The following is a 26,971-nucleotide window of genomic DNA, read 5'->3' on the forward strand; positions in this document are numbered from 1 at the left end:
TTTGCAAGGGCAATTTAGTTGTCCCATGAATCCATAAAAGTAGAGGTTTTTAATTCCTTTTTTTTTTATTAAGTCGTTAAGCCTATAAAGACCTATATGTATCTGCTTAACCAGCATTTCTTGCAGGGTCAAGAACAGAAACAGAATCTCCTACTTCCTCAAGATTACCACTGGGGTTTGACAGAATGCCATGAAAAGTGAGCCCTTGTCCTGGGGCAGTGGAGGAGCACCATCCATGTGTGGCACCTACACACTCAACCAGCAAAACAAGACAATCTCCCCCATCTTCCCCTTTCTCCTCCCCCTTCACGCCTAATGTTGCTGTACCTCCAACCCTCCCCCGTCAGGAGTAGAAACAACAAGCCGCCATTTTGTTTGTGCGGACAGACCGACAAAAACGGGAGAGATAACCGAAAGAAGGAGCGACTCCGGTGAACGCAACGCCGCAGCTCCGGGCTCCTCCAGTGGAGAGACTGTCCGCATCTGTCCAACGCCACCAGAGCAACACAAGACAGGCGAGGAAGGGAAGAGTCCAGTGGGTGATCTGTTTATATGTAGATGTCTGTATGCATGAAAAGGAAATTACTCAAAAATCCAAGCACGGGGTGTTTGCGCAGACGGAGAGGCGGAAGAGGGCTCCAGACTCACCGAAGGAAACCCCTGCGATAAGTGGGATACAGCAACATGAAACATCATAATGTGTCTGAAGAGGAGCAAGCAAAGAGCCCGCAAAGAGAATTGTGTCAATAAATTGCTTTTGGGCAGAAGGGAAAGGTGGAAAGAAAAGCGCGCATAGGAAAAAGGGAAGGAAAACTCCGGATCGACGCGACAGGGCGCACGGCACTCCATCACCAGGACTCACGGGTTTTTTTTCTGTCCCATGTTGATGGCACACTGAAACATGGGACACAAGTCATTTTCTTTCTTTTTATTTTTTTTATCAACACTTTGTCTTTGTTGGTGAAGCTTTTGGTGATTTTTTCCCCTGTACATTCAATGATCAAAAACTGCCAAAACCCTCAGAGGTGCAGTTTTCCTGTGGTTGGCTTCTGCAAACAGACAATAGGATCAATTTGACACATTTTGACAACATTTGGCTATTGGCACTGTGAATCTTTGTCACAATTACACTGTCAAACAAAGACTCTAGCTGAATGCACTGTGATTTATAAGCTATTTCTCACAGAAACTTGCTGATTGCATAAAAAAGTATCCCACAAAAGGCCGCAACAACAAAAAAGAGAAGAGGCCATTTGTTTCAATCTAATAATCTCATTGCCAAACACTTGCGCAATTACAGCAGCGTGCACACAGAAGTTTCATGCATATGCGCATCCTGCAGTGCGTAATGCTCTGACAAACTTTTGGACGCAATAAGTTCTGCAAAGTGCGCACATTCTCCTCGGTTCTTTTTGGTGCAGGAAACTTTTGTGCACTGATGCTGTTCTAGCCTAAAGATTTGGAGTATGTGGGGCGCACGCTGGCACACGCTGGGGGCCTGGTCCTGGGACAGTTTGAGCGTGGCACAGGAGGCTACATGAGGCTGACACACTCCTCCTCTTCTTCAAATCTGCGAAGAATCCAAATCTGCAGCTGGGAGGGGGCGATATCTGCAGAAGAATAACCCGAGAGGCTGAGACAGAGGTTACTCCGCTGCTGTCTCCTCCCCTACCGTCCTCCAAGAGCTGGGGGAATGCGCACAACATCTCAGAGAGGAAAAGGAGACGCGCAAAAGGGGAAACTGAGTCCCCAGGAAAGATCAACACATTTGAATTGGTGAAATATGGCCGAGAATGTGTTGGAGACGGGTCCGCCTTCAGCCAAGAGGCCAAAGCTGTCTTCTCCAGCTCTGTCCCTGTCGACCAGTGATGGAAATGGTAAATATCCTGCAAAAATCTGTAAAAATCCTGCATGTTTCCTCCTGAGGTGATCACACATAAACTCCAGTGTGTGCACTAATGACCGAGCTGCTGCTGTACGAGGCTGTAGTTATTAACAAAGTTTGTTAAACACACTTTTCAGACTATTAAGGTGTTGATTAAGTGATTCAACCTTCTGTAAAATGCTTAAGTTATGTTCCTGAGGCAGTGTCATAACTTGTGCTTCGTGTTTGCGCTCGGAGCTGATGTTTTGATGTGTTAGCATCGAGAGGCTAACTAGCATCGACTAAAAGATCAATCTCCAAACAATGGAAGAATCGAATGAGCCCAGGTTTCTTCAAGTTATTTAGACACACCGGTACTTATTTCACCTCACAAAGAAAAATAAACCAGTCATTCCCAGTTTAACTTCATGTATAGTCCATAAAACCATGTGAAATGTGAGTGTAAAAACATTTATGGGAAAGTAACGGTTGAGCTAGCGCTAACTAGCTTCACATAAAGTGTCCTCCGCCGCACAGCTGTGAGAAAGACAAACAAACACTGGACTAATGCACGCTGCCACACAACAACTTTATTATGTACTAGAATCTGCATGAAGTTCTATTTGTGAGGCATGAGGCGGTTTGTGCGCTGTGCTCTTCATATTAGCAGTAAAGACGCACTTGGTTAAGACCATTGTGTTTCATTGGCCATTGTTCCTCAGGATAAAGTTGCGCAAAGCCGCGTCCAGCAGATGCGCTGAGGAGGTTTGGATGAGGGAAATCACGATAAACATTAAAGGACAGGCTCCAAAAAAGCATCTTCTGCCATTTTCTTAAGCATATGTCTGACTTTATTTATAGTCACCGACAAAGCCCATTCTTGTCCACCGTCCATTGTCTGCGTCCTACATTAACAAAATGCTTTTTCTTTAGACTAAAAGACCCTGACAAACACTTATCTGGATTTCTAAGCTGTTATAATATATTCATTTATACAAACTAACTTTAACTCTGTTCCGCAATTGTCATATTTTAAACTCAGATGTTTTAAAATGTCCAAACTTGGATCATTAAAATTTTCTGAAGACAAATAATTTCTGGACCTTAAATGTAAATAAAACAGGGTTATCTCAAATCTGAGTTTCCGTCTCAGGACTCCTGTTTTACCACCACAGATGCAGTGCAAACATCCTACCTGGTGCTGTAGTATGTTTACATACTCCTCTGTGGCTTTTCACTTGGACCTTGCCACGTTTCCTCTCCATGTCTGGCATCCCATCAAACCACAAAACTATGCCCATGAGAGAGGTTCAGGATTAAAGAGGCTGCTATTTCTTTAACTCTGTTTGCAAATAGTTGTCTTCCTTAAAAGCACTTTTTTGTCCTTCCTGCTTAGATTTTGGTTCACTCTTTGACCTGGAGCACGACCTCCCAGACGAGCTGATCAACTCCTCAGATCTGGGAATAACCAACGGCGGAGACTCCATCCAGCTTCATAACAGCGTTGGGGGACATGGAACTGGACTCGGCCTTGTTGGAGGCCAGGAGACTGCCACTAAACATAAACAACTCTCTGAACTGTTGCGCATTGGTGCGTCAGGACAGCAGAGCGGTCCTGCACCTAACAGCATAGGACCAGGAGCTCCCCCGAGTATGGGGGGAGTTGGTGTCTCAGTCGGAGCTCAAGCTCAACAGCAGCCAGGACTAATGCAGCAGGTTAACGTGGCTGGTGGTATGGGAGCTCATAATAGACCCACCATGATGGGAGCGCAAAAGGTCCACGCTGGACAGCAGCAACAGCAAGGATTGATGGGGGGTCATCTCATGAATGGGTCACCACGGATGAGCTATCTGGGCACTGCTGGCATGGGTAGTAATGGTAATCTGTTAGCTGAAACCCTTCAACAACAACAAGGGGGACAAATGGGCACCTTGACTCAGCCAGGAATTAGACCGCAGCAACCTGAAGCACTGAAAAAGGTGAGTGCAATCTATGATCTTTGCTACAGATGAGGTCTTTCTTGTCTTTTAATGTATTTCTGTTTCATACAAATGTTGGGACCATAGAGCCATGGGGACATAAAGCTCACCCCCACATGCAAAACCTTCTTTTGTTTTAATTATGTTATGGAGTAAAAACTGCCACATCATGGTTAAAGGGAAAAAATATGGACAACATTTATATTAATTATGGGGGAAATTATCATTGTGCCAAAACAAACCTCAACCATGAAAACTGCATAATGCAACAGCAAACGGATGCAGTGTACAATTATCACCTTATACACTGCATCTGGGTATAATTATCACCTTATAATAAACTTTTTGCAATCTTTTTTATGTTATTGTAGACAATGAAGCAGTATTCTAACTTAGCATATCTCCAAAACAACAATTGCTATATTATGCAATTATAGATAAATGTCTCCCACTTCTAATCTTGGTTATGATTTTTGTTGACAAATGCAAGGCTTTTGGGTTCAAAAAGTAAAAAAAGAAGAAAGTAGAACAGCACACCCTCTTCACACACACACCTTTCAGAATCTGTGCGATGTGTGAAACTTTACCTGTGGTGTACATGAAAATAAAAGGTGAGAGCTCCTATGATTTTTGTCTTTAACAGAGGAATGAGCATTAACCAATTGTATTTGTTAGTTGTATTTTTAGTTCCTGTACTATTGTGAGTGTCTTCAGAAGTATTCAGAATGACCGTATTGGGTGCACAGTATAGTGCATAGATGTGTTTGGTTGTATGGATGTCGCTACATAAAATTTCAGTGTTGCGATTATTATTAAGAATTTTTCACTATTATTAACACCATGACTACACTGAAGCATGGTGGCTGAGTGGCTCACTAGTGGTTGCCGGTTCGATTCTTGGGTCGCTTGAGCTTTTCTGTGCGGAGTTTGCGTGTTTTTCCCCATGTCTGGGTGGGTTTCCTCTGATCACTCTGGTTTCCTCCATCAACACAAAACATGCATAATAGGTACAATCCTGTAGCGAAGCTAGTCCTCCTGACCAAGCCTAGTAACAATATCTATAAAATATACTATACTATACTATATAATATAGTAACAATATATCTGGATCCACTGCTCCTGATGAGGTCGAGGGATGGGTCAAAGGCAGAGGACAAATTTCCCTACAGAGACAATAAAGTGTACCTTAACAGTTAAATTCTTAATTGTATTTACTTTATTAGCACTTTTTCTAAAATCCTTTCTATCATTTTTTAGTTTCTTGATGACCTGAATAATCAGGATTATGATTAGATTTGATAAACTGACTAATCTTGACATTCCCAATTGGTGGAACAGCCCCAGATTTACTGGCACAATATAAAAATTTACAGTTTACACAAACACAGATTAGTTGTGTTTTTGATGTTTACAAGGACATGGCGTGCTGGGCTGGTTATCCAAAGGTCTGGGGGGTAACCACCGGGTTAGTTCAGATAAATGTTCAGTTTCTATTGTCATATTGCCCATATCTATCTAATCTAATCTAATTGTAGATTGTTCTATAGAACATTTTTCTTCTCCCACCATATGGTATTTACCAATAGCAGTTAAGAACTCAGAAGAATCAAAATTGTTTTGTTTTGTTTTTGTTTTTTTTTAATTTATGTAAATTGTAATGTGTAATCTATTTCTTTCATTATCCACTGTACAGATGAATATGATGACCAATGCTGGCCCCTATGGTGGGCCGTATGGTCAGTCAGCGGGCCAAGGCCTGGCTGGAGCAGGACTGGGTTCACAGCTTCAGGCCAAGGCAGGACTGTCCAACAGTTTGCCTACACAGTTCCTCGACAAAAAGCCGGTGGGAGCAGGCATGCCTGGGATGGTAGGATTTATTTACTTGGTTTTACAGTTTACCTTCTTTATATTGTTCATGTTGCATTTGCAGACGGACAGTACTTTGCTTGGATTACACAGAACAGCTGCTATATTCAGACGTACTAATTGTCTGTGTAATGCACTTGAGGCTGTATTTTTCAGTTTGGCTTGAAATATTGTGAAGTTTGTCAGTTTTATTGATACAAAGTAAATTCTTTAAATTCAATACTTATTTAATTACTTGCTGCACTTGTGTTATGACAAATTTAATAATTCTTAACTATTTCAATAATATTAAGACTCTTAAATTCTGGCCTCATGTTCTAAAAATAGCATATGTTTTGAGATTTTTATTAATTACATTGTAATCCTTCATTCTCTGTTGAGAAGCCTCAATTTGGTTATTTTTGCTTTACACTGGTTTACTTTAATTAACAAAGAAATCTATGAATTAAAAAAATACATAAATAAATAACTTTTTATTTTGACTGAACAAAAGAAATGGCCAACCACTAGTCAACTGCTCAAATAATTGTTGGCTCAAAACCATGGAGACATAAGTGTGAAGAAAGGACATTCCCCATTTTGTGGTGTGCGTCTATGAAGTGTTGTGATTGTGCTGATGGGAAAGATACAGTTGAAACCAGTTTACATACACTATATAAAAGACACATGCTTTTTTCTCACTGTCTGACATTAAATCAGACTAAACTTTTCCTGTTTTAGATCAATTAGGATTACTGACATTATTTCTATTTGTTAAAAGCTTGAATAATGAGAGAAGGATTTTTTTTAGACAATTTTTCATGACTTTCTTCAAAGTCAGAATTGTACATACATTTCATTAGTATTTGGTTCCATTGCCCTTAAACTGTTATGACTTGGGTCAAATGTTTTGGATTTCCTTCCATGAGCTTCTCACAATAGTTAGCAGGAATTCTGGCCCATTCCTCCAGACAGAACTGGTGTAACTGAGACAAGTTTGTGGCCATCTTATGTAAATTCCCAAAAACACGAGGATCTTATTGTAGAGAAATTTTTATTCAGCCACCATCTTGACACACAGGTAAAAACTCCCAGAACCGCGCCTCTCCTGAGGTCTCGCGACAGAACACAAACTCACATGGGAAGTTAACAATCTCCCTCTCTCTTTAAAGAAAAATAAATTAAAAGCATATTTTAAGTGTGCTTTGGTAAGTTAACACCCTTATTTCAGAACAATAACTGCACACAAAAGTATTAGTGGCATAATGGCATAACAGTTTTTTGGTTTAACAAAAAAAATTAAAAACAATTACAATAACCACAAACCCTCATCTAGAGCCTTGAAAAGCATAAGGGATGAGGCTCCCTTTTTAGTGAGACAGTCGGCAAGCTGTGACTTAGCCTCTGACCAACGGACCTCTTTTATTTTCTTAGATTGTAAAAGCTCCTTGATGCTGCTTATTTCTAGCCTGAGCCTCTTCTCTGTGACCTGCTTAGTAGACTTAAGTGCATCAAAAAGTGAATGGTTGTCGGTAACACAGATAAGGGGAAGAGCATTCAAGCTTGCATTTCCAGTAGTGAGCTCAGAGAACAGTGTAGCCAGAAACATTGCATTGTCTATACCATCTGACATGGCAAGGGTTTCTCCTGCCAGAGTGCTTCTCACCACACGTCTGATCTTCTTAGACTGCCAAAACAGAGGGGAAAACTTGCCATCTTTACCCATGAGTGCAATCAAAACTCCTCCCTGTGTGCCACCATCTGGAAGATTGCCAAGAGAAGCATCACTGAAGACAACTAGACTCAAATCAGCATTGTTTCCTAAGTGCTGAAACTTAAGTGTGACCTTCTCTGACTTAAGTCTACGGATCACTTTGTTCACTTCATGAATAGACTGGACAGTAGCCTTTTTAATGTTGGATGCTAGGCTACATGTGTCAAACATTACATCTGGCCTTGTTTGTTTAGCAACCCACAAGATCTGTCCTATTTTGGACCTGAGCTGCTCTGTCTCTGTTTCGTTTAAGAGAGCATCCCTCTGCACAGCCCGGGCGGCCTGTAAATGGACTGGTTGCAGATTTTGTACGTAATTGTGCTGATGAACTAATACTTTATGACCAACTGTGGTAATGTCCATCCCCACATAAGAAAAACTCTCATGTTCTTCACGGCCTACATGACAGGTAGATTTAAGTACAGGAATCACATTTGTTACAAAGTGCTCGGATCCTGCCCAAAGAAAATCATCTACATGACATGCCAGTAAACCTGTGACCTCAGAATGGTCATTCAGCCAATAGAACACTGCAGGATCAACCTGAGACATTTTACCACCAGTGTTCAGCATCAGTTCTTTAACCTTGTTGTACCAGTAGAGGGAGGCATCTGCAAGTCCATACACACATTTCTTTAGTTTCCACAGTACACCGTCCACACCCACTTCAGGTGGGGGTCGAATGTAAATGTCTCTCGAGAGTTCCATACCCTGCAAGAAGGCAGATTTAATGTCCATAGAGTGAACCTTCCACTTGTTTTGACTGGCAACAGCTAACAGCAATCTAAGTGACTCAGATGCACATGTGGGAGAGTCTTTCTGCAAACTCTGAATATTTACCTCTTCAAAACCTCTTGCTACAAGCCGTGCCTTTGGGACAATACCATTTGGCGTTTCTTTTAGTGTACAGACCCATCTAGTAGATACACATTTTTGACCTCTATCTGTGACTTCCTCAAAAACATTATTGTTTTGCCAATTCTCGATTTCTTGCTGTTTAGCACCATCAAAAGAAATATCTTTAGTAATAAGAACATCATTGTCCACATTTTCAGACTCAATGTCAAGGTTGTCAACATGTGACATGTCTAATGCTTGCTTTTGCCCCTCACTGCCATCTGGCTCAAGATATTGCACATTGTACCAATCTTTGTACTGCCCTTTTGCTTTCCCTGCTCTGCTTAAGACTCTGGCAGTGTACTGAACACCATCTTCTCTGTTAGTAAATGTGACTTTCTGCCCTGTTTTCAGTTTTAAATCAGAAGTTGCATAACGATCTGTTTCAGGAGGTGTAACATTAATTTGTCTGGGGTTTTCTGTCATTTCACTTTCACTGTTGTCATTGATTTGTTCTTCTTCTTCACCTCTTTGTTCACCATCTGAACTTTCTGACCCATCAATCGTCACTGTGTTTTTATTTTCTTTGTTGTTTTCAGGAGTAGTGTGCAATATCTGTTTCTCTGCATCTTGTGCATTCACTTTACTCAATCTGGACTGGTGCACACGTACAAGGATCCCCCCATGTCTGATAAACACCACAGACCCATCCTGACCAATAACTACACCTGGACCTTTCCACTCTGTACTGTCTGCTCGTTTATAGTACACTCTGTCTCCTGTCTCATACTTGTCATCTGTAGGCCTAAGCTGCTTGCGTAGTGCCCTCCTTATTCTTTCTGAGCATTCCACCTCTGTGAAAGCTCTCCTAGAGGCATGTAGTGCCGCTATGTGCTGCCCTACTCTGGTGCTCATAGTTGTGCCCTCTAGAGCAGGTGGCTTATCAACCAAAACAGAAGGGAGATTAGGATTTTGACCAAATACTAGCTGATGTGGGCTGTAACCATGCACATTGATCATACTGTTCTTAGCCATAAGGGCCCAGTCTAAAGCAATTTGCCAACCACACCCATTTTCCTTTTTCACCTTCATGAGGATCTCAGTCAGTGTCATGTTGTGTCTCTCCAACAACCCGTTGCTCCAGGGACTGTATCCTGCTGTAGTCTTTATTTCAATGTTGAAGTTTTCTGCCATGTCTCGTATCTCCTCATTGTTGAACTCTCCGCCATTGTCAGTGTAGATCCGTTTTGGGGCTCCATGGACGCTTATCCACGAGTGAATGAAAGAGTTAACAATCTCCGACGGCTTCTTGGTCCTCACAATGTTTCCAGCGCTGAAGCGTGTGAAATGGTCGATGATGTGGAGGTACCATACACCAGGTTCCAGCTCATGTAGATCCATTGCCACTGTCTCATTGTACTCTGAGGCTAAAGGCAAACCAACAGCAGGCTTGGGCTTGGTTCTGCTGTATCTTTGACATATTTCACAGTCACGAATGATTTCTTGCAGGATGACTGGACAGTCTTGATCAGTATTTCCAGAGCTGTGTATGAGCTTCTGCAGCCTCTCTGCAGAGGCATGGCCAAACTGCTTGTGAAGTTTCAGGAGAACTTTATGCTTTTCTTTTATGGACATGTCTGCAGTAACAACCAGAACATCATTGTCATTACAGCTCACTTCTGCATTTACATCTCTAATGTCCACACAATAGTGCCCTGAGCTAGTGAGCTCCAGAGGCACAGGCCGCTTGAACATGATAACTCTGTCATTCTCCATGTCCAAAACAGTTCCTGCTCTCTTCAGGGACATTTTGCTCAATAAGAGAGGAATATCAGCAGGAACTACTTCAGTTTCAATGTGGCACTTTGTAGGTCCTATTTTGGCTGGGAGTTTCACTTTTCTGTTGGAGTACACAACTTGGCCATCTCCAAATCTAAATGGTTTGTGGCTGGGAGATTCCGTTTGCATCAGTTTGTTTTTTTGTCTTTTGGTAAGATCCTTCACGTAACTGTCCAGCCACTTTTGACCACACACAGTACGTGTACAAGCCGTGTCAATGATGGCAGAGCCCAATGACTCAGTTAAGAAGATCTCCGAGTCAGTCATAGCTTTAGTAAACAGGGTAATGTTACACTCCTCCACATTTTCATCTTCAGTCAACTTAACTTCATTCCTCCGGTGAGGACAGTCTTTCGCCCAATGGTACGTGCTCTGACAAATGGCGCATCTCGTTCGCCTGCCGTATTTGTCCAGTGGATTGGTGCCTTGCTGTGGCCGCTGGCGCTGATGTGCGCCCTGTGATGGGTCACTACGTCTGGATTTTCCGGTCGGTTTTTGCTCCGTGAAAAACGCTGTATCTTGATTTTCGTTGTTGTTCGTTCCACCTGTTGTCTTTCCACCAAAGATCCGTTTTAACGCTGACTTCATAGATACAAAAGTGAGCTCAGTGCACGCAGTAAGCGCGAGTTGTCTGTTTTTCTCCTCCAGACACGCCGTGTCCAGGAGCTTGAAGGCAAGTACAGCGTCAGGCAGAGTCATGTTGTACTTTTTCATTCGGTTGTATCTCTGCTCAAAGTCAATGATATAATCCGCCATGGACACCGCACTGTCTTTTGTTATCGAGTCAAAATAAGAGTACGCTTCGTAAGCGCGGTCTTTTTCTTCTCTCAAAAACACCGCATCCAATTTTGCAAGTAACGTTTCCATACCGTTATCCTTGTTCAAATCCTCCGCGGATATTTCCAACGCTGTTTCTCGGGCTCTCCCTTCGAGCCCAAGTGCCACCGCGAGCGCCTGCTTTTTCTCGTCCAGCTCCGTAACAAGTCTCCAGATACTAACTTCATTTTTCCAACACTCGTAAGGCCTGGCTTCGTCAAACTTCGGCGGTACTCTGTAATTGGTAACCATCCTCTGCTACCATGTAAATTCCCAAAAACACGAGGATCTTATTGTAGAGAAATTTTTATTCAGCCACCATCTTGACACACAGGTAAAAACTCCCAGAACCGCGCCTCTCCTGAGGTCTCGCGACAGAACACAAACTCACATGGGAAGTTAACATCTTACTCACACAGGCCTTTTCAGGTCTGCACATACATTTTTAATAGGATTGAGTTCAGGTCTCTGTGATGGACACTCCAAAACATTGACTTTGTTATCCTTAAGCCTCTTTGTCACCAGTTTCGCAGTATACTTCAAGTCATTGTTCATTGGGAAGACCAATTTGCACCTAAGCTTCTTCCTGGCTGATGTCTTGAGATGTTGCTTCAGTATTTCCACATAATGTTCTTTCCTCATGATGCATCTGTTTTGTGAAGTGCACCAGTCCCTTCTGCAGCAAAACAGCCCCACGACATGATGCAGCCACCCCCGTGTTTGACAGCTGGGATGATGTTCTCAGGCTTCTTCCTTTTTCCTCCAAACGTAACAATGCTCATGGCCAAATGGTTCAATTTTAGTTTGGTCAGACCACGGGACATGTCTCCAAAAATTAAGGTCTTAATACCCTTTTCAAACTGCAGTCTGTTTTTTATGTTTCTTTTGGAGTAATGGCTTCTTCCTGCTGGGACACAGAACCCGTCTCTTTCCTGAGCGGGATGATGGCTGGACATTCCCATGGTCTTTGTACTTGTGTATAATCGTACATATGAACGTGCAAGTCCACAGTTCTCTTCCTGATATCTTGGCTGATTACTTTTGACTTTCCCATGATGTTACACAAAGAACTAGAGTGTTTCAGGTGTGTCTTCAAACACATCCACAGGTGTGTCTCTAATTCACTCAGATGTTGTCAATAAACCAAAGACATGACATCATCATCTGGGTTTTCCCAAATTGTTTAAAGTCATAGTAATCTTACTGTATGTAAACTTGTGACTTTGAAGAAAGTTATGAAAAAATGACCAAAAAAATCCTTCTCTCATTGTTCTGGCATTTAGCAAATAGAAATAATTTTGGTAATTCTAATTGACCTAAAACAGGAAAAGTTTAGTCTGATTTCATGTCACAGTGAGGAAAAAAAGCATTTGTTTCAACTGTATTTTTTTTATTTCTAGACCTTTAAATAACTGCACAGCATAGGAACACCTTTTATGTGTTTGGTGTATAATTTATTTTGCTCAGCTAAACATAAAATGTATTTAATGTATCTAAATGCATATTATTGTTTTATAAACTGTACCTTAGAGGCATTGATTTGAAATAAGCTGATGATCTTGAATTACTGGTTGCAGGTCTCCCATCAGCAGTCTGCCACAGTTGGAGGCGTCCCTATTGGGCCAGGAGCCCTACAGGTCGGTCTTGGTGCAGGAGGAACAGGCCCCGGTGTTGGAGCTCCCACGGCAGACCCTGAAAAGCGAAAGCTAATACAACAGCAACTGGTCCTTTTACTTCATGCGCATAAGTGCCAGAGAAGGGAACAAGCCAACGGAGAAGTACGACATTGTAACTTACCCCACTGTCGCACCATGAAGAATGTGTTGAACCACATGACCCATTGCCAGGCGGGCAAGTCTTGCCAGGGTGAGTATTAGTCTTGATGTTATGTGTGAGTTTAAGCTTAAGAATACTGTAATATCAATCTTTAGTTACTGAAGATCATATTGGTGGTGTTTTTGCTTGTAATGTCATCATTCGATGACAGGTTTTGGCTAAAGTGAGATGCAGGAGAGATGGAGATGGACATTGCACAGAACATGGTCAAGTGAGAATGGACTTGAAGTGCATATGACAAGTTAGACTACTCATTTTATTAAAACATATTACTATATTTAGAATTGTACTAAAAATCTTACTTAATGTTTTTTAACTTTGACATTTATAATTTCACTTCCTGGTTGGACAGAGGCAGCAGATATGATAGTTATGATTAGACTAACAAAATAAGCAACAACATCTTTGTTAAATGAATGTCTTGGAATTTTCTGCGCTGATGACAGGTCGATGATGACATTTATTCCCTTTTTGAACTTCACGCTACTTCCTGTATATTTGGAACTTTTCTTCTGATTTTTTTCCACAAACTGCCACTTAACTGACGTAAAATTATGTTAAATATTTACCACAAGTACCATCCCACCGAACTAAGCAAGTATTAACATGAATATGCACTTTAATATGACTCCCAACAAAATTCACAGATACTTGCTTTGGCGTTATGGTGCAACATAAAACAAAGAAGAAGAAGAATATAAACTGTGATAAAATAAAAATGCATTAAAATAAGGTACATGTTTCTGTGTGCTCTCTTCTGCTAGTGGCCCACTGTGCCTCATCCAGACAGATTATCTCTCACTGGAAGAATTGCACTCGCCATGACTGTCCTGTGTGCCTTCCATTGAAAAATGCGGGCGATAAGCGGAATCAGCAGTGTGAGTATTTGCCTTTTTCACAAGCAATCTTGATATGTACAGTAAAACAGCCTGTCTTGCCCATTTCTATCTCTTTATATTTAAAATGTCTTTACAGCTGCCCTTAATAATGCTGGGGTGAGTTTGGTGAACTCCTTAGGTCCAGGTGTCCAAGGTGGACAGACCAACTCTCCAAATGTCAATCCTGCAAGCCAAATAGATCCCAGTTCCATTGAACGAGCTTATGCTGCCCTTGGTCTCCCGTACCAGGGCAATCAGATACCACAAGCCAACATGCCAAACCAGGGGCTTCAGAACCAGCCTGGGATAAGACCTTTGAATTCAATGGGTGAGTTAAGTAGAAGATCAAATGGCATTGACACATTACCTTATTGAATTTTAGATCTCAACCATAAGTTTTATATTTCAGGAGGAAATTCTACTGGAGTGAATGGAGTTATGGGGCTACAGCAGTCGAATCCAATACAACAGGCCAGTGTCTTACCAAACAACATGTTGCAAAATAGTCTGATTGCGCAAAGGTAGGACTACAGTTTTGCTTTATTTTGATCACAGTACAATAAATTCAAAGTCGTAAGTAAAGTCTAAAAAGACTAAAAACGTTTTTTTTGGGTTTTTTTTAGTTTGATGAATGATGGTGCGGGAAACCTGGGTTCAATCCCAACCACAGCTAATCCATCTTCAGCCAGTATAAGCAAGCCCTGGCATGAAGACATCACCCAAGATCTTCGCAATCATCTTGTTCATAAGCTGTAAGTCTGTCTTCTAAAAAAATTTTTTCCCATATATATGAAGAATGGGTGAGTCGTATATGTCTAATTTCTGCCTTGTACATTGTTTTGGGAGCAGTGTGCAAGCTATCTTTCCTACCCCTGACCCGGCTGCACTGAAGGACCGTAGAATGGAAAATTTAGTGGCTTATGCGCGTAAAGTAGAAGGCGACATGTATGAGTCTGCAAACACAAGGGTAAGGTCTAAAGTGTGGTATTTATTCAATATATTTCAACTACATACCTAGAGTTGACATGTTTTTTTTCTTGTCCTTAGGCTGAGTACTATCACCTTCTGGCAGAAAAGATTTATAAGATTCAAAAGGAACTTGAAGAAAAGAGACGAACGCGACTTCAGAAACAAGGCATGATGCCTGGTCAGCCAGGGATTTCACAGGGTCCTCCAAACATGGGCCATGCCCCCATGGCTCAGGGTCAACCTCCAAGTAAGGAAACAATGCTCTTCTTTTTCTTTTTCTTCCTCTATATTTATAAACACAATTTTATGACTTTGTTTTTCTTTGACATTAATAACCTCAGATGGTCCTCATGCCGATCACTCGATGGTCAGACCACCTGGACCCAATCAGATTATTAATAGACTGCAAAACCCAGCAGGTATGTCATTAATACATCAGGTACAGTTTTATGTGTACTTTAACAAAGATGTAGCATAAATAAAAAAGAACCCTGTTTCTCTCTAGCAATGAACCAGTTCAGTCAAATGGGGATGCAAACAATGGGTCAAAGGTCTACGCCTCCTCTTTCACATAATCCACCAATGAATCAGGTACACATGCACATCCACAGTAATGAATACAATACACATGTCCTTAATTCCATTACTAATGAATGAATACTGAATTTTACAGATGAGCATGTCCCAAATGAGAATGGGTCAGCCCAATGCCACACAGTTACAAAACCAGTACCTCTCTTCACCTCAGTTCCCTGGGTCAAGTCCAGGCCTTGGTTCTGCTGGACTGAACCAGTCTGGGGTGCAAATGTCAATGGTGAGAATAATTGGATATAGTGAGTACATTATTGACAAGTTTTTGCTTATAATGTTTTCTATTTTCTTATGTTCCATCTCAGCAAAACCAAATGTCAACAACGCCTTCAATCCCTGCCAGTAGCCCTGTAGCACAACCTACTCCCCCTGGCCCCTTGGCGTCTGCTGGTGTTAACAATGCTGTGCCTCACCCCAGCCTCCCTCCATTGTCCGCTCCAAACCAGGCCAATGCCAACCCCCACTGTGCAGCTGTGCCCACTAATTCGCCCTCACCAGCACAAAGCCTAACGCCACAGCCTCACCAAACTCCCCCGATGTTATCTGGCTCTCAGACACCCACGCCTCACTCTCCTCGCACACCTCAGATGCCTCAAACACAGCAGCTGCAACAGGTTTTACAGTCTACGTCAGAACAAGCACCGAATGCTGACAAAACCTCTCAGCCCCAGCTACTGGGAGGGATGGCCCCACCAACACCGAGCCTCCAGGACAGTCTGACAGCTGCAGCCCCAACAGAGAATCCTCTAGTGTCTTTACAACCACCAAAAACTCCTGTAAGTATACTCGCCAAAACACCCCAGTCACTTTTTAAAGTATACTGACATTGTTCTTTTACGCTAAAGCTTTCACCCAAGGCTGCACAGACCACAGAAGATCAAGAATCCTCACAAGCTTCAGATGGGATCAACACTGAATCATACTCTCAGTCTCCTACCACAGACGACCAAGCCCCCGATCAGGAAGATGCTAAAACTGAAGTTGCCAAAAAGGAAGATCCAGACAAGGAAGAGGCTGAAACTGAAGAGGAGGACAAAATGGACACAGGCAAAGGACAGCCTAATGTGAAGACAGAAGAGAAATCAGCTGTAAGAACTATTTATTAAAGGCCTTTTTACATTTTTTACAACTTGCTGTAGTGCTAAACAATATCGTGATTGTTTTGAATGTGATTATTCATTAAACCCATGCATCACTATAAATCCAAAAATAAAACAAAACACTTTTAGTGTCAGGTTATTGCAATGGGACATGTTCAGTAAAAGCAGTGCAGTTGGTGAAGTTAACACATACAGATAAAAAATGACCCACTAATGTAAGTATGTTCTTTTTTCAAAGAAGATAAAGAAGGAGATGCCGTCTGGAGATGAATGCAAAAACGAGTCAATGGAAACAACTTTGTCTGTGTCTACCACGGGAGCAGAAAGTGAGGACAAGAAGCCAGAGGTTAAGAAGGAGCCAAAACAGGAAGAGGAGAGTTCAGGGTCAATGGCCAACAGTAGCTCCCCAGCCAGCACGCAAAGCAAAAAGAAAGGTAAGTATTAATTTTTTGGGGAAACTTGCAATGGCTAAGTGGATTTGCGTGAAGTCTTGGCTCTTTTGTGGTCAGAACTACTGAGGTTGGAGTCACTTGACCTTGTGAGTATTCAATCTGGTGCATTGCCCCAAAAGTTAGAGTTCATCCTTCACAGTTTCACCATAAAGAAATAAGGATGTCTTCAAAATAGTCTAACCTTGTGTTAACCTTGGGTCATTTCTTGGCAGTTTTTAAGCCAGAGGAGTTGCGTCAGGCTCTGATGCCCACTCTTGAGGCTTTGTACCGGCAGGACCCGGAGTCTTTACCTTTTCGTCAGCCGGTGGACCCCCAGTTACTGGGAATACCCGTACGTATTCGAACTAGTAACAAAACTAACCTGGTAAGGGATTGCACTGGCTGCCATTTTGCTTCAATTTATGTAAAATTAGAGCTTTATTTTTCTTATTTAATACTATAATTTATCCATAGTTTTATAGTAAAACGTTTGTTTTTGTCTTCTGTCGGTTGCTGCGTTTATTTATTCATTTACTGCATGTTCTAAGCTAAGAAATACAATCATTGTTGTCATTTCTTAAGCTTAATGCCACCTTGGAAAATTAAAGCAATGACATTGAACATTTAATCATGCTAAAATAACTATTATTATTATTATTATTATTATTATTATTATTACTGTATCTATACTTTAGATATTGGTGGTCCTAAGTTCACCAGTCTTGCTTTTATTTTTCATTTCATCTTGCTTAGTTTCCATCATAACTATTATTTGCATTATTTTTAGCTTTATTCTGTTCTCTCCAGTGTTGGTAGTATAAACGCTAGTAGTAGTGAGTTTGCTTAAATGGCTTTGATGAGGTGGGGCAATATACAATAAGCACTAAACCTGTTTTTGTTTCACATTCACAAATGTATAGTTATGCAACACATAGTTCTAACCTCTGTTGCTATGGTGACATTGAGGCAGACGAGGCCTCTTTTTACCCATTAAATGTATTTCAACATTAATCCGTCCAGAGACTAAATGACAAACTAGCATTTTTGGCACATGGAATATTTTCTTTTTAAAAAAAGAAAATGTTTTAGTGTATTGCTCCTGATCAAGTCAAATTGAATTGAAACGTGCTTGTACATTCATCCACCTCACCATGGTTAGCTTAAAGCTGCTATATTTATGATGGACTGCTTAACAGTTCACTTTGGTTTGCCTGTTGCCATAGCCCCTTTTTTCTTGGTTTTGCACCCTCATTGTCTCTGAACAGCTCTTACAGCCTTTCAGAGCTTCATGTCCCAATTCAAGCATTCATTCTCAGCCACACAAACCATAATTCTGTGATTGCCAGGATCAGGCGCCATTACATTCTCTTAATGTGTAATTTGCTTTACATGTTGGGTGCAAAACACGGAGCTGAAGGGCAGAAGTTGTCATGTCTTTCTGTTTGCACGTGAACCTCTTTTCTGCAGTGCTCAACATCATTGTCCTCCCTGCACCCTCTTCTCTCCCTCTGGTCCTGCCCGGTTGCCTGTGACTTCTTTACGCCGCCTTGATGACAACCTTACCTTCTCTTCCCATTGATCATTTGGCTTGGGACCGTTTGGCAAAAGGACTACTTTGACATAGTGAAGAACCCTATGGACTTGTCAACTATCAAGCGGAAGCTGGATACGGGACAATACCAAGAGCCGTGGCAATATGTGGAGGATATCTGGCTGATGTTCAATAACGCTTGGCTTTATAACCGCAAGACGTCCCGTGTTTACAAGTACTGCTCCAAGCTCGCCGAGGTGTTTGAGATGGAGATAGATCCTGTCATGCAGGGTCTTGGATACTGTTGTGGGAGGAAGGTAATGATGAACCCTTTTGATCTGGAAATGTTTCTACCCTAATGTATTGTGTCTTCTGTTATCATTAATGATTGAATCTGTTATTTTAAATGATTTTGGTTTGGCAGCATTACCAGGCCTGCCCTTTTGTCTGATACATCATTAATATAGAAGTTCTCTTGACTTGAATGATAAAGTAGAAGATTTGGAATGATTACAGACAAAAATGCTGCCTATTTTCTTTTTTGACAGGGTTTATTTATGGCTATTTTATGACAAAGTGTGAGTGTATTTTGCATCTACTAACAAGGCATTTGTATTTATTGTTGCAGTTTGAGTTTTCCCCCCAAACACTATGCTGCTATGGAAAGCAATTATGCACCATTCAACGTGACGCTGCTTACTTTAGCTACCAGAACAGGTAAGAGCTATCAGTATTGGAAATTGGACTTTCCATCTACTATCAAGGTTCACACATTTTAATTTGAGTTTGTACAGCCATTGAACTGTCTGAGACCTTTAGTTAGTCTGTACAACATAACCTTTAGTGAATCCAGTCACAGATGGAATTTGGCACTATCATATTTTTAGTTCCCACATTATAAATGATGAAAAAGGATGATGGGTCTTTGTTGCTTTAGAGTTTTGGTTATTAATCCTCATTTACCTTTTTCATATCCTGAGAATATTATTGGCTCCTTCCTCCACAGCTCTCTGGTCTTGTTTGTTGCTGTAATGTTGTATTGTTTACCACTGAATGTCTGATGCTAATATTGCCTTGCTTTGCCTTGGCTCTCTGTCCCTGTTGGTTGGTGTGTACATTATGTCCCTTCATTCCCACTTGCCTTCATTGTCTTGATCAAATCTGTAACAATTTATTTCACGCTTTTTATGTATTCTCATTTTGACCCTTCCCCTCCCTTCTCTCCCTCCTTTTTTAACGCTTGTGATGTCTGCATTGGCCTGCTTTGGTGTGACCAATCATCCGCTCCGAAAATGTATGCATAAAATCAAAACACCTGCCCACAAAAAAAATCTGCATCACGATTGGCCTCTCCTGCCTCACGATTGGCCTCTCCTGCCTCACGATTGGCCTCTCCTGCCTCCTGGCGACGACCTTCCTTGCCCTCTGTCTCCACTTCTGTGCCCGCCCCCGGCCTGCCTTGCTCTGATTGGCGACTGCTTCTCCGCGCCCTCTTTGTGATTGGCTGTTCTGATGACAACAGCTCACCAAAATATGGGCTTCTTGCTGACAGGTACCACTTCTGTGAGAAGTGTTTCAACGAAATCCAAGGTGAAAGTGTTTCCCTGGGGGACGACCCCTCTCAGCCACAGACGTAAGTACTAGCCCACACTTTTAATACACAGAACTTTTTTGCTCTCTTTAAAAAAATATTAAAGTTTGATCAGAAGGCGTAATGTTTCTGTATTAAGTTGACAAATGTATCTTTTTCTTTTTGTAGGTCTATAAACAAAGACCAGTTTCAACGCAAGAAGAATGACACTCTTGACCCTGAGTTGTAAGTCCTTTTTAAACTACCTCTGTAATAGATTTATTAAATGGCAGGTGTTGATACTTTTTGAATACCTTGTTCTATTGTAACCGTTCGTACTTGCATTGTCCTCATCCAGGTTTGTGGAATGTATGGATTGCGGTCGAAAAATGCACCAGATCTGTGTCTTGCACAATGAAACCATTTGGCCAACAGGGTGAGTCCATTTGGCTCAAATGTGTAGTGTTGTATCAAGTTGCAGTTACAGTAACATTTCAGTAGAATTTTTTAGCACATCTTGTGGGTAGCCTGTTGATATAACAATGTAGATGTATGTTTCTTTTTTTTTTATTCTATTCTCCAACAGTTTTGTTTGTGACGAGTGCCTTAAAAAGGTTAATAAGACACGGAAAGAAAACAAATATGCAGCCAAAAGTAAGTGTTGTAAATATTATAGGAGTGCTTGTTTGCATTGCATCTTGAATCTCTAAACCCTGCTTTCTTTTACAGGACTTCCTCAGACTAAATTGGGGAATTTTTTGGAGACAAAAGTGAACGACTACCTCAAAAGACAGAATCATCCTGAATCAGGAGAGGTCACCATTCGTGTGGTGCACGTCTCTGACAAGGTGGTGGAGGTCAAACCTGGCATGAAGTCCAGGTACAAGCAATTATTCTCTATTCATAATTCCTACACATTTGTTATATTTTGTCTTTTATATTTTGAGTCTGGTCTGTTTCTTCTAAAGGTTTGTTGATAGTGGAGAGATGGCGGAGTCTTTCCCGTATAGAACAAAAGCTCTGTTTGCCTTTGAGGAGATTGACGGGGCGGAGGTATGCTTTTTTGGCATGCACGTCCAGGAGTATGGATCAGACTGCCCCCCTCCAAATCAAAGAAGGGTTTACATCTCATATCTGGACAGTGTGCACTTCTTTAAACCTCGTCACCTCAGGACCGCTGTATACTACGAGATTCTTATAGGCTACCTGGAGTATGTCAAGAGAATGGGGTAAGACAATGCCAACTTGTATAACTCAGGTTCACGGTAAATGTCCATATTTCAATCCCTCTTGATTAATGTTAGGTATACAACGGGACATATCTGGGCTTGTCCTCCCAGTGAAGGCGATGATTACATCTTTCACTGTCACCCAGCTGACCAGAAAATCCCTAAGCCAAAACGTCTTCAGGAGTGGTACAAGAAGATGCTGGACAAGGCTGTTGCAGAACGCATTGTGCATGATTACAAGGTGAGACATTATTAATGGCATTCTGTTTGACGTGATATCATTGTAGTAGTGTAAAGGGAACACTGCTGACATGCCACATAGATTTAATCATTATACTTGTTTACTTGAGATTCTGCTTTTGTATCATCTAGGACATTTTCAAGCAGGCGACAGAAGATCGACTGACCAGTGCTAAGGAACTTCCGTACTTTGAAGGAGATTTCTGGCCCAATGTTCTAGAGGAAAGTATCAAAGAGCTGGAACAAGAAGAGGAAGAGCGAAAAAGGGAAGAGAATAGTACCTCTAATGAGATTACAGATGTAAGATGAAATCACCAATAAATTAAAGCTTGTTTACATTGACAATGAATAAATGTTGACCTGTTACTTTCTCACATTTTCAGGCTGCAACTGGCGACAGTAAGAATGCCAAAAAGAAAAACAATAAAAAGACGAGCAAGAACAAAAGCAGCCTGAGCCGAGCAAACAAGAAAAAGGCGGGGATGCCCAGTGTTTCCAATGACCTCTCCCAGAAACTATATGCCACTATGGAGAAACACAAAGAGGTACCACTCTCTGCTCCACCAAATGTGATTTTTATTGTAGTGAAGGATTTGGTGCAGTTATATGTAAATAATTGTAACAACTTTGGAATGGAGCACATCTTTTTTTTCCCCTTATCTAACTTTCTTAAAAAGTTAAGAGGTCACATACGCACATACTTGACAGAATTGTGAAATTTTATACAAATTGTCTTGACAAATCTTGACCAAAAATTATGTATTTCCCTCCATATGTCACTTTCTGCCATTGTGAACACTCCTGGATGACTCTGGGATAACACCCACTTTTTCTTGTAGGTATTTTTTGTCATTCGTCTAATTGCCGGACCCACTGCCAATTCATTGCCTCCGATCACCGACCCAGACCCCCTGATGGCCTGTGACTTGATGGATGGGCGGGATGCTTTTCTCACCCTGGCCAGAGACAAACACCTGGAGTTTAGCTCTCTTCGAAGATCCAAGTGGAGCTCCATGTGCATGCTGGTGGAGCTGCACAACCAGAGTCAGGACCGCTTTGTCTACACCTGCAATGAATGCAAACACCACGTGGAGACTCGATTCCACTGCACTGTCTGTGAGGTCAGAGATGCCAGTCCCATTTACGCTCAATTGCTAGATTTTTCTTTCATAAAGCAACAATTATTTAAATCATTTTTGTGTTCTCTTTAGGACTATGACCTGTGCATCAGTTGCTACCACACTAAAGGCCACGAGCACAAGATGGATAAACTGGGGCTTGGACTGGACGATGACAGTAACAACCAGGCAGCTGCTACCACCCAAAACCCTGGAGACTCCCGCCGCCTCAGCATCCAGCGCTGCATCCAGTCATTAGTCCATGCATGCCAGTGTCGAAATGCTAACTGTTCTCTGCCATCCTGTCAGAAGATGAAGCGTGTTGTTCAGCACACAAAGGGATGCAAGCGGAAAACCAACGGGGGTTGTCCTATATGCAAGCAGCTCATAGCTCTTTGCTGCTACCATGCCAAACACTGTCAAGAGAACAAGTGTCCCGTCCCATTTTGCTTAAACATTAAACAAAAGCTCCGGCAGCAACAGTTGCAGCACAGACTGCAGCAGGCACAGATGCTCAGAAGGCGAATGGCCAGCATGCAGCGAGTGGGCCAGCCCACAGGAGGACCACCTGGTGCCCCTGTAGGTCTCCCATCACCAGGACACAATAACACAGCACCCAGCACTCCCACATCTGGAGGCACTCAGCCTCCTACTCCTCAGACCCCCACACACCACATGCAGCAGGGTCTACCACAGGGGGTGGGCTCAGCGCCTGGTGTGCCGCAGCCTGGGAGACTAGCCTCTCAGGGCGGCATGGTACCACAGCAGCACCACGTGCAACATCAGTTTCCTCAGATGAGTGGTGCGTCTGGGCCAGGGGGCATCATGAACTCTCCTCAGCATCAGAATGGAGCTGTAAACTCGCCCCAGCAGCAGCTCAACACTTATGCTGGCAGACCTCCAGGCTCTTCCCCCATCCATCAGTCCCAGGGCAAACCTGGCCTTGGCACTGCCACACCACCCCAACAAAAGCAGCAAGGGGGCGCTATGACAACTGATATTGGTCAGCCACAGAATCAGCCCGTCCTGCAGCAGCAGCCCTCTTCAGGACCACCACCAGCTGCAGTAGAAATCGCTATGAAGATTCAGCAAGTAGCAGATGCGCAAAGAAAAATGGCACTGCAGAGACAGGCACAGGCCGCCACGAGCATGATGCCCTCACCTGGACACCATCAACAGGCTCAGAGCCAGCAAATGACCATGGGAAACCCCTCTGCAGCCGTGATGGGTGCGCCTCCTCAAAATCCAGCAGCAGCTGCAGCCCGAGCGCACATAGATCCACAGCGGGCCCAAGCAGGGATGGTGGGAGGGCAAATGCAGCACTTTCAGCAGGGTAATATGCCCACTCAGCTACAACAACAAAGAATGACTGCTCCACTGCAAAACAACTCCCAGCAGCAGGTATGGACAGGACAAGGTATGGCACCCCAAAGGCCGATGATGAATCAGATGGGCCATCCTGGCATGATGGCTGCCCAGCAGCAGCCAATGCAGCAGCCGCAGCCGCAAATGCAAATGCAGCAACAGCCAATGCAGCAGCAGCAAATGCAGCAGCAGCAGCAGCAAATGCAGCAGATGCAGCAGCAGCAGCAGCAGCAAATGCAGCAGCAGCAGCAGCCAATGCAGCAGCAGCAGCCGCCAATGCAGCAGCCGCCGCCAATGCAGCAGCAGCCAATGCAGCAGCAGCAAATGCAGCAGCCGCAAATGCAACAGCCGCAAATGCAGCAGCAGCAGCCTCTCATGAACATGGCTCCACAACAGCAAGGCACTGCAGGGGCCATCCCAGGAGCTGCTGGAGTCTTAGGAAATCCTGGAGGAAACATTCCACAGGGTGCCTTGCAGGACCTGCTCCGCACACTGCGCTCTCCAAGCTCTCCTCTTCAGCAGCAGCAGGTTCTCAACATTCTTCGATCCAATCCTCAGCTCATGGCTGCCTTTATCAAGCAAAGGGCCTCCAAATACAAAGGTGGGCCAGGAGGTCTCCCAGGAGTACCAGACCAACCAGGGGGACCAGTTGGAAACAGTGTTACAGGAGGTGGCCCCCAGATGACCATAAATGTTCCAAGTCAGCCTGGGATGCACATGGGAGGAGGACAGAATGTCAACATGGCTGCCATGGCACAGCTCCAGCAACAGCAACAAATGCATCAACCAAGACCAATGGTCAGCAACCTGCAGCCGCAGCCGGTGGGGGCGAAGGGAATTCCGGGTCAGAGTCCACAGATTGCCAACCTCAACAATCCCCAATTCAGAGAAATGCTCATGAGGCGACAGTTACAGCAGCAGCAGCAACAACAACAACAGCAGCAGCAACAACAACAACAGCAGCAGCATCAACAGCAGCATCAACAGCAGCATCAACAACAACAACCACCACCACCGCATAATCAACAACAGATGGGAATGAACCACAGTCAGTTTCATCAGTCTCCACAGCCGCAGGGCTACATGAACCAGCCTGGGATGCAGTCCACTGGTCAGAACTACCCAATCCCTTCTCAGCAACAGGCAACAGCAGCCCTACAGCAGAGGCTACAGCACCAGCTGCAGATGCAGCAGCAGAGTGCCATGGGTGATGGGGGGCCAGGTGGGGGGCCAATGGGTGTCCCTCAGCAGCCGCAGGGTCCACAGGGTCCGCAGGGTGGCCCGCCGCCATCTCAGGTGCTGCTCCAGCAGGCCCTTCACCAGAGACTTCTCCAACAACAGCAGACCCTTGGCCCCGGTGGGTCCCCTGTCCCGCACAGTGGCCCCATGAGTCCCCAGCAGCCGTCTCCACATCCTCATTTGCAGGGACAGGCGCTGCCGACGTCTCTGGCTAACCAAGTCCGCTCCCCTCAGCCCTCTCCCAGACCTCAGTCACAGCCCCCACACTCGAGCCCATCCCCACGCCTGCAGCCCCAGCCCTCCCCTCATCACATCTCACCTCAGGTACAAACGGGGTCCCCGCACCCCACCCACCTGAACCATCACCCTGGGATGGGCCCCCCACCACAGCAGCAGCAGCCAAACCAGCATCCACAGAACTCAATGGATCAGTTTGGGACAGACCAAAACGCTATGTTGTCCCAGCTGAATAGTATGGCTGGGCTTCACGGGACAGGGGCCACTGGTTAGGACCCTCTGGGCCAAAACACGAACCACAACCCTTTAGACTTCATGTAGGAACTCTACTGAACTAGGAGCTCTGCGCACAAAACTGCACTCACCAGGACAGTATTTTTGTTTTACTTAGCCTTTTTATACTATTAAATGTTATTTAAGATGTTTTCAATAAAGATGCATTGATCAGAACTTCCTATGGGAGATGAACAATAAAGAAACCCGTCTTTAAGTAGGTTAAAATAAATGAAACGTAAGTTATTGTTAATATATTTTTGTTATATATTATGAACAAAGTGGACAGTGGTTTGTGTAGCACCATCCACCTGCACATCTACAGATTACAAAAGGAGTTATTTTTGGGGAGCGGGTGGTTAATAAGTACTTGCCTTTTTAAGCAAGTATTTTTAAGATATTAAACTTGGACAAGAATTTAAGAATTGATTTAATCAAATAACCTTTTTTTTTTTTTTCTCTCAGTCTGTTTTTATTTGACAGAGTGAGGTGAGATTATCAATGTAATTTCAAACGTGATGCATATCTTTTTACACTTGTTTTTGTTAGCTTTATTTATTTATTTTTTTTAAATTTGGTGTCACAAGTGTTGTGTACCCTGAGACTGCTACACTTTGTATAGATATATATATATTTTTGTTACTGTTACTGAGGTGGGGGTTAGTGGATATTTCTTTACACTTAAGATATATTTAGATGAGTTGAGAATAAATTACCTGTCAGTGTTTTACTGCAGCTTTTGGTCTGCTGAATTCTCAGATGCATCAGGATGCCAAGTTTTCTGTCATGCCTACACGTGGAGCCCTCTCCCCCGAATGTGTGCACTCTTTCCTTTAAGGACACTTAACGTGGAGCAATGGAGCCCTGGGGAGGGGGGATGCAAACCTGTGTGCCTGTACCGTTTTCAGAGCATGGGCTGGGACGTGGATTAGAACGTTTTAGTGTTTTAAACTATTCTGCTGTTTTCAATGAACTGCAGAGTTTGATCCAAATTAACTGTGTTGCACAGAACTGAGGGGAAAGATGAGGTGTTGGTGAAGAACTCACTTTCTGCCTTGATACTTGCTGCTTCCTTTTGGACTCTGAACCGCCCTCCAGCCCCTTATCCTCCTCTGTCCCCACCTCATTTGCATCTGCTATGAGTTTAATTTAACTTTTGATTTTTTTACTGTAAAAAGTAAACTGTGGATTTAAGTCATGTTTTTTTATAATAAAATTAAAATGTACAATACGATAATGTGTCAGTAGAAAGATGGTAAGCTTAACACACAGCCATATCAATGGATGGTTATTTAATTTTCAAAGAAGCTTGATTGATAAATGCAGATATGGTGGAATCAATGGTAATATTTTAAAGTACTGCAATCCTTAACACACTTCTCTGAAAGGCCACTGGCGTTCCCATTTAA

At 43.0% G+C, this 26,971-nt stretch overlaps 1 protein-coding gene across 2 annotated transcripts; it reads left to right on the top strand.

Annotated features, from left to right (window-relative positions):
* Positions 1-384: 384 nt before the first annotated feature.
* Positions 385-26,787, top strand: ep300b (E1A binding protein p300 b). 2 transcript variants are annotated; one of them, XM_055223389.1, is made up of 30 exons: positions 385-1,877; positions 3,261-3,844; positions 5,538-5,711; positions 12,533-12,821; positions 13,556-13,669; positions 13,767-13,997; positions 14,079-14,190; positions 14,293-14,421; positions 14,519-14,636; positions 14,717-14,885; positions 14,980-15,057; positions 15,144-15,229; positions 15,312-15,452; positions 15,535-16,005; positions 16,075-16,317; positions 16,571-16,763; positions 16,994-17,112; positions 18,369-18,608; positions 18,920-19,008; positions 19,844-19,924; positions 20,051-20,107; positions 20,220-20,297; positions 20,448-20,515; positions 20,591-20,741; positions 20,830-21,090; positions 21,166-21,331; positions 21,463-21,630; positions 21,714-21,875; positions 22,170-22,451; positions 22,542-26,787. In XM_055223389.1, exons 1-30 carry the CDS (start codon positions 1,784-1,786, stop codon positions 25,560-25,562), a joined length of 8,169 nt encoding a protein of 2,722 aa, XP_055079364.1. In that variant the 5' UTR covers positions 385-1,783; the 3' UTR covers positions 25,563-26,787. The 2 variants fall into 2 exon arrangements, with proteins under 2 accessions (XP_055079364.1, XP_055079363.1); XM_055223388.1 differs by having other exon boundaries at positions 406-1,877; positions 16,568-16,763.
* The last annotated feature ends 184 nt before the right edge of the window (positions 26,788-26,971 follow it).

This window comes from Periophthalmus magnuspinnatus, chromosome 8, assembly GCF_009829125.3.
Source record: "Periophthalmus magnuspinnatus isolate fPerMag1 chromosome 8, fPerMag1.2.pri, whole genome shotgun sequence".
Taxonomy (NCBI): domain Eukaryota; kingdom Metazoa; phylum Chordata; class Actinopteri; order Gobiiformes; family Gobiidae; genus Periophthalmus; species Periophthalmus magnuspinnatus.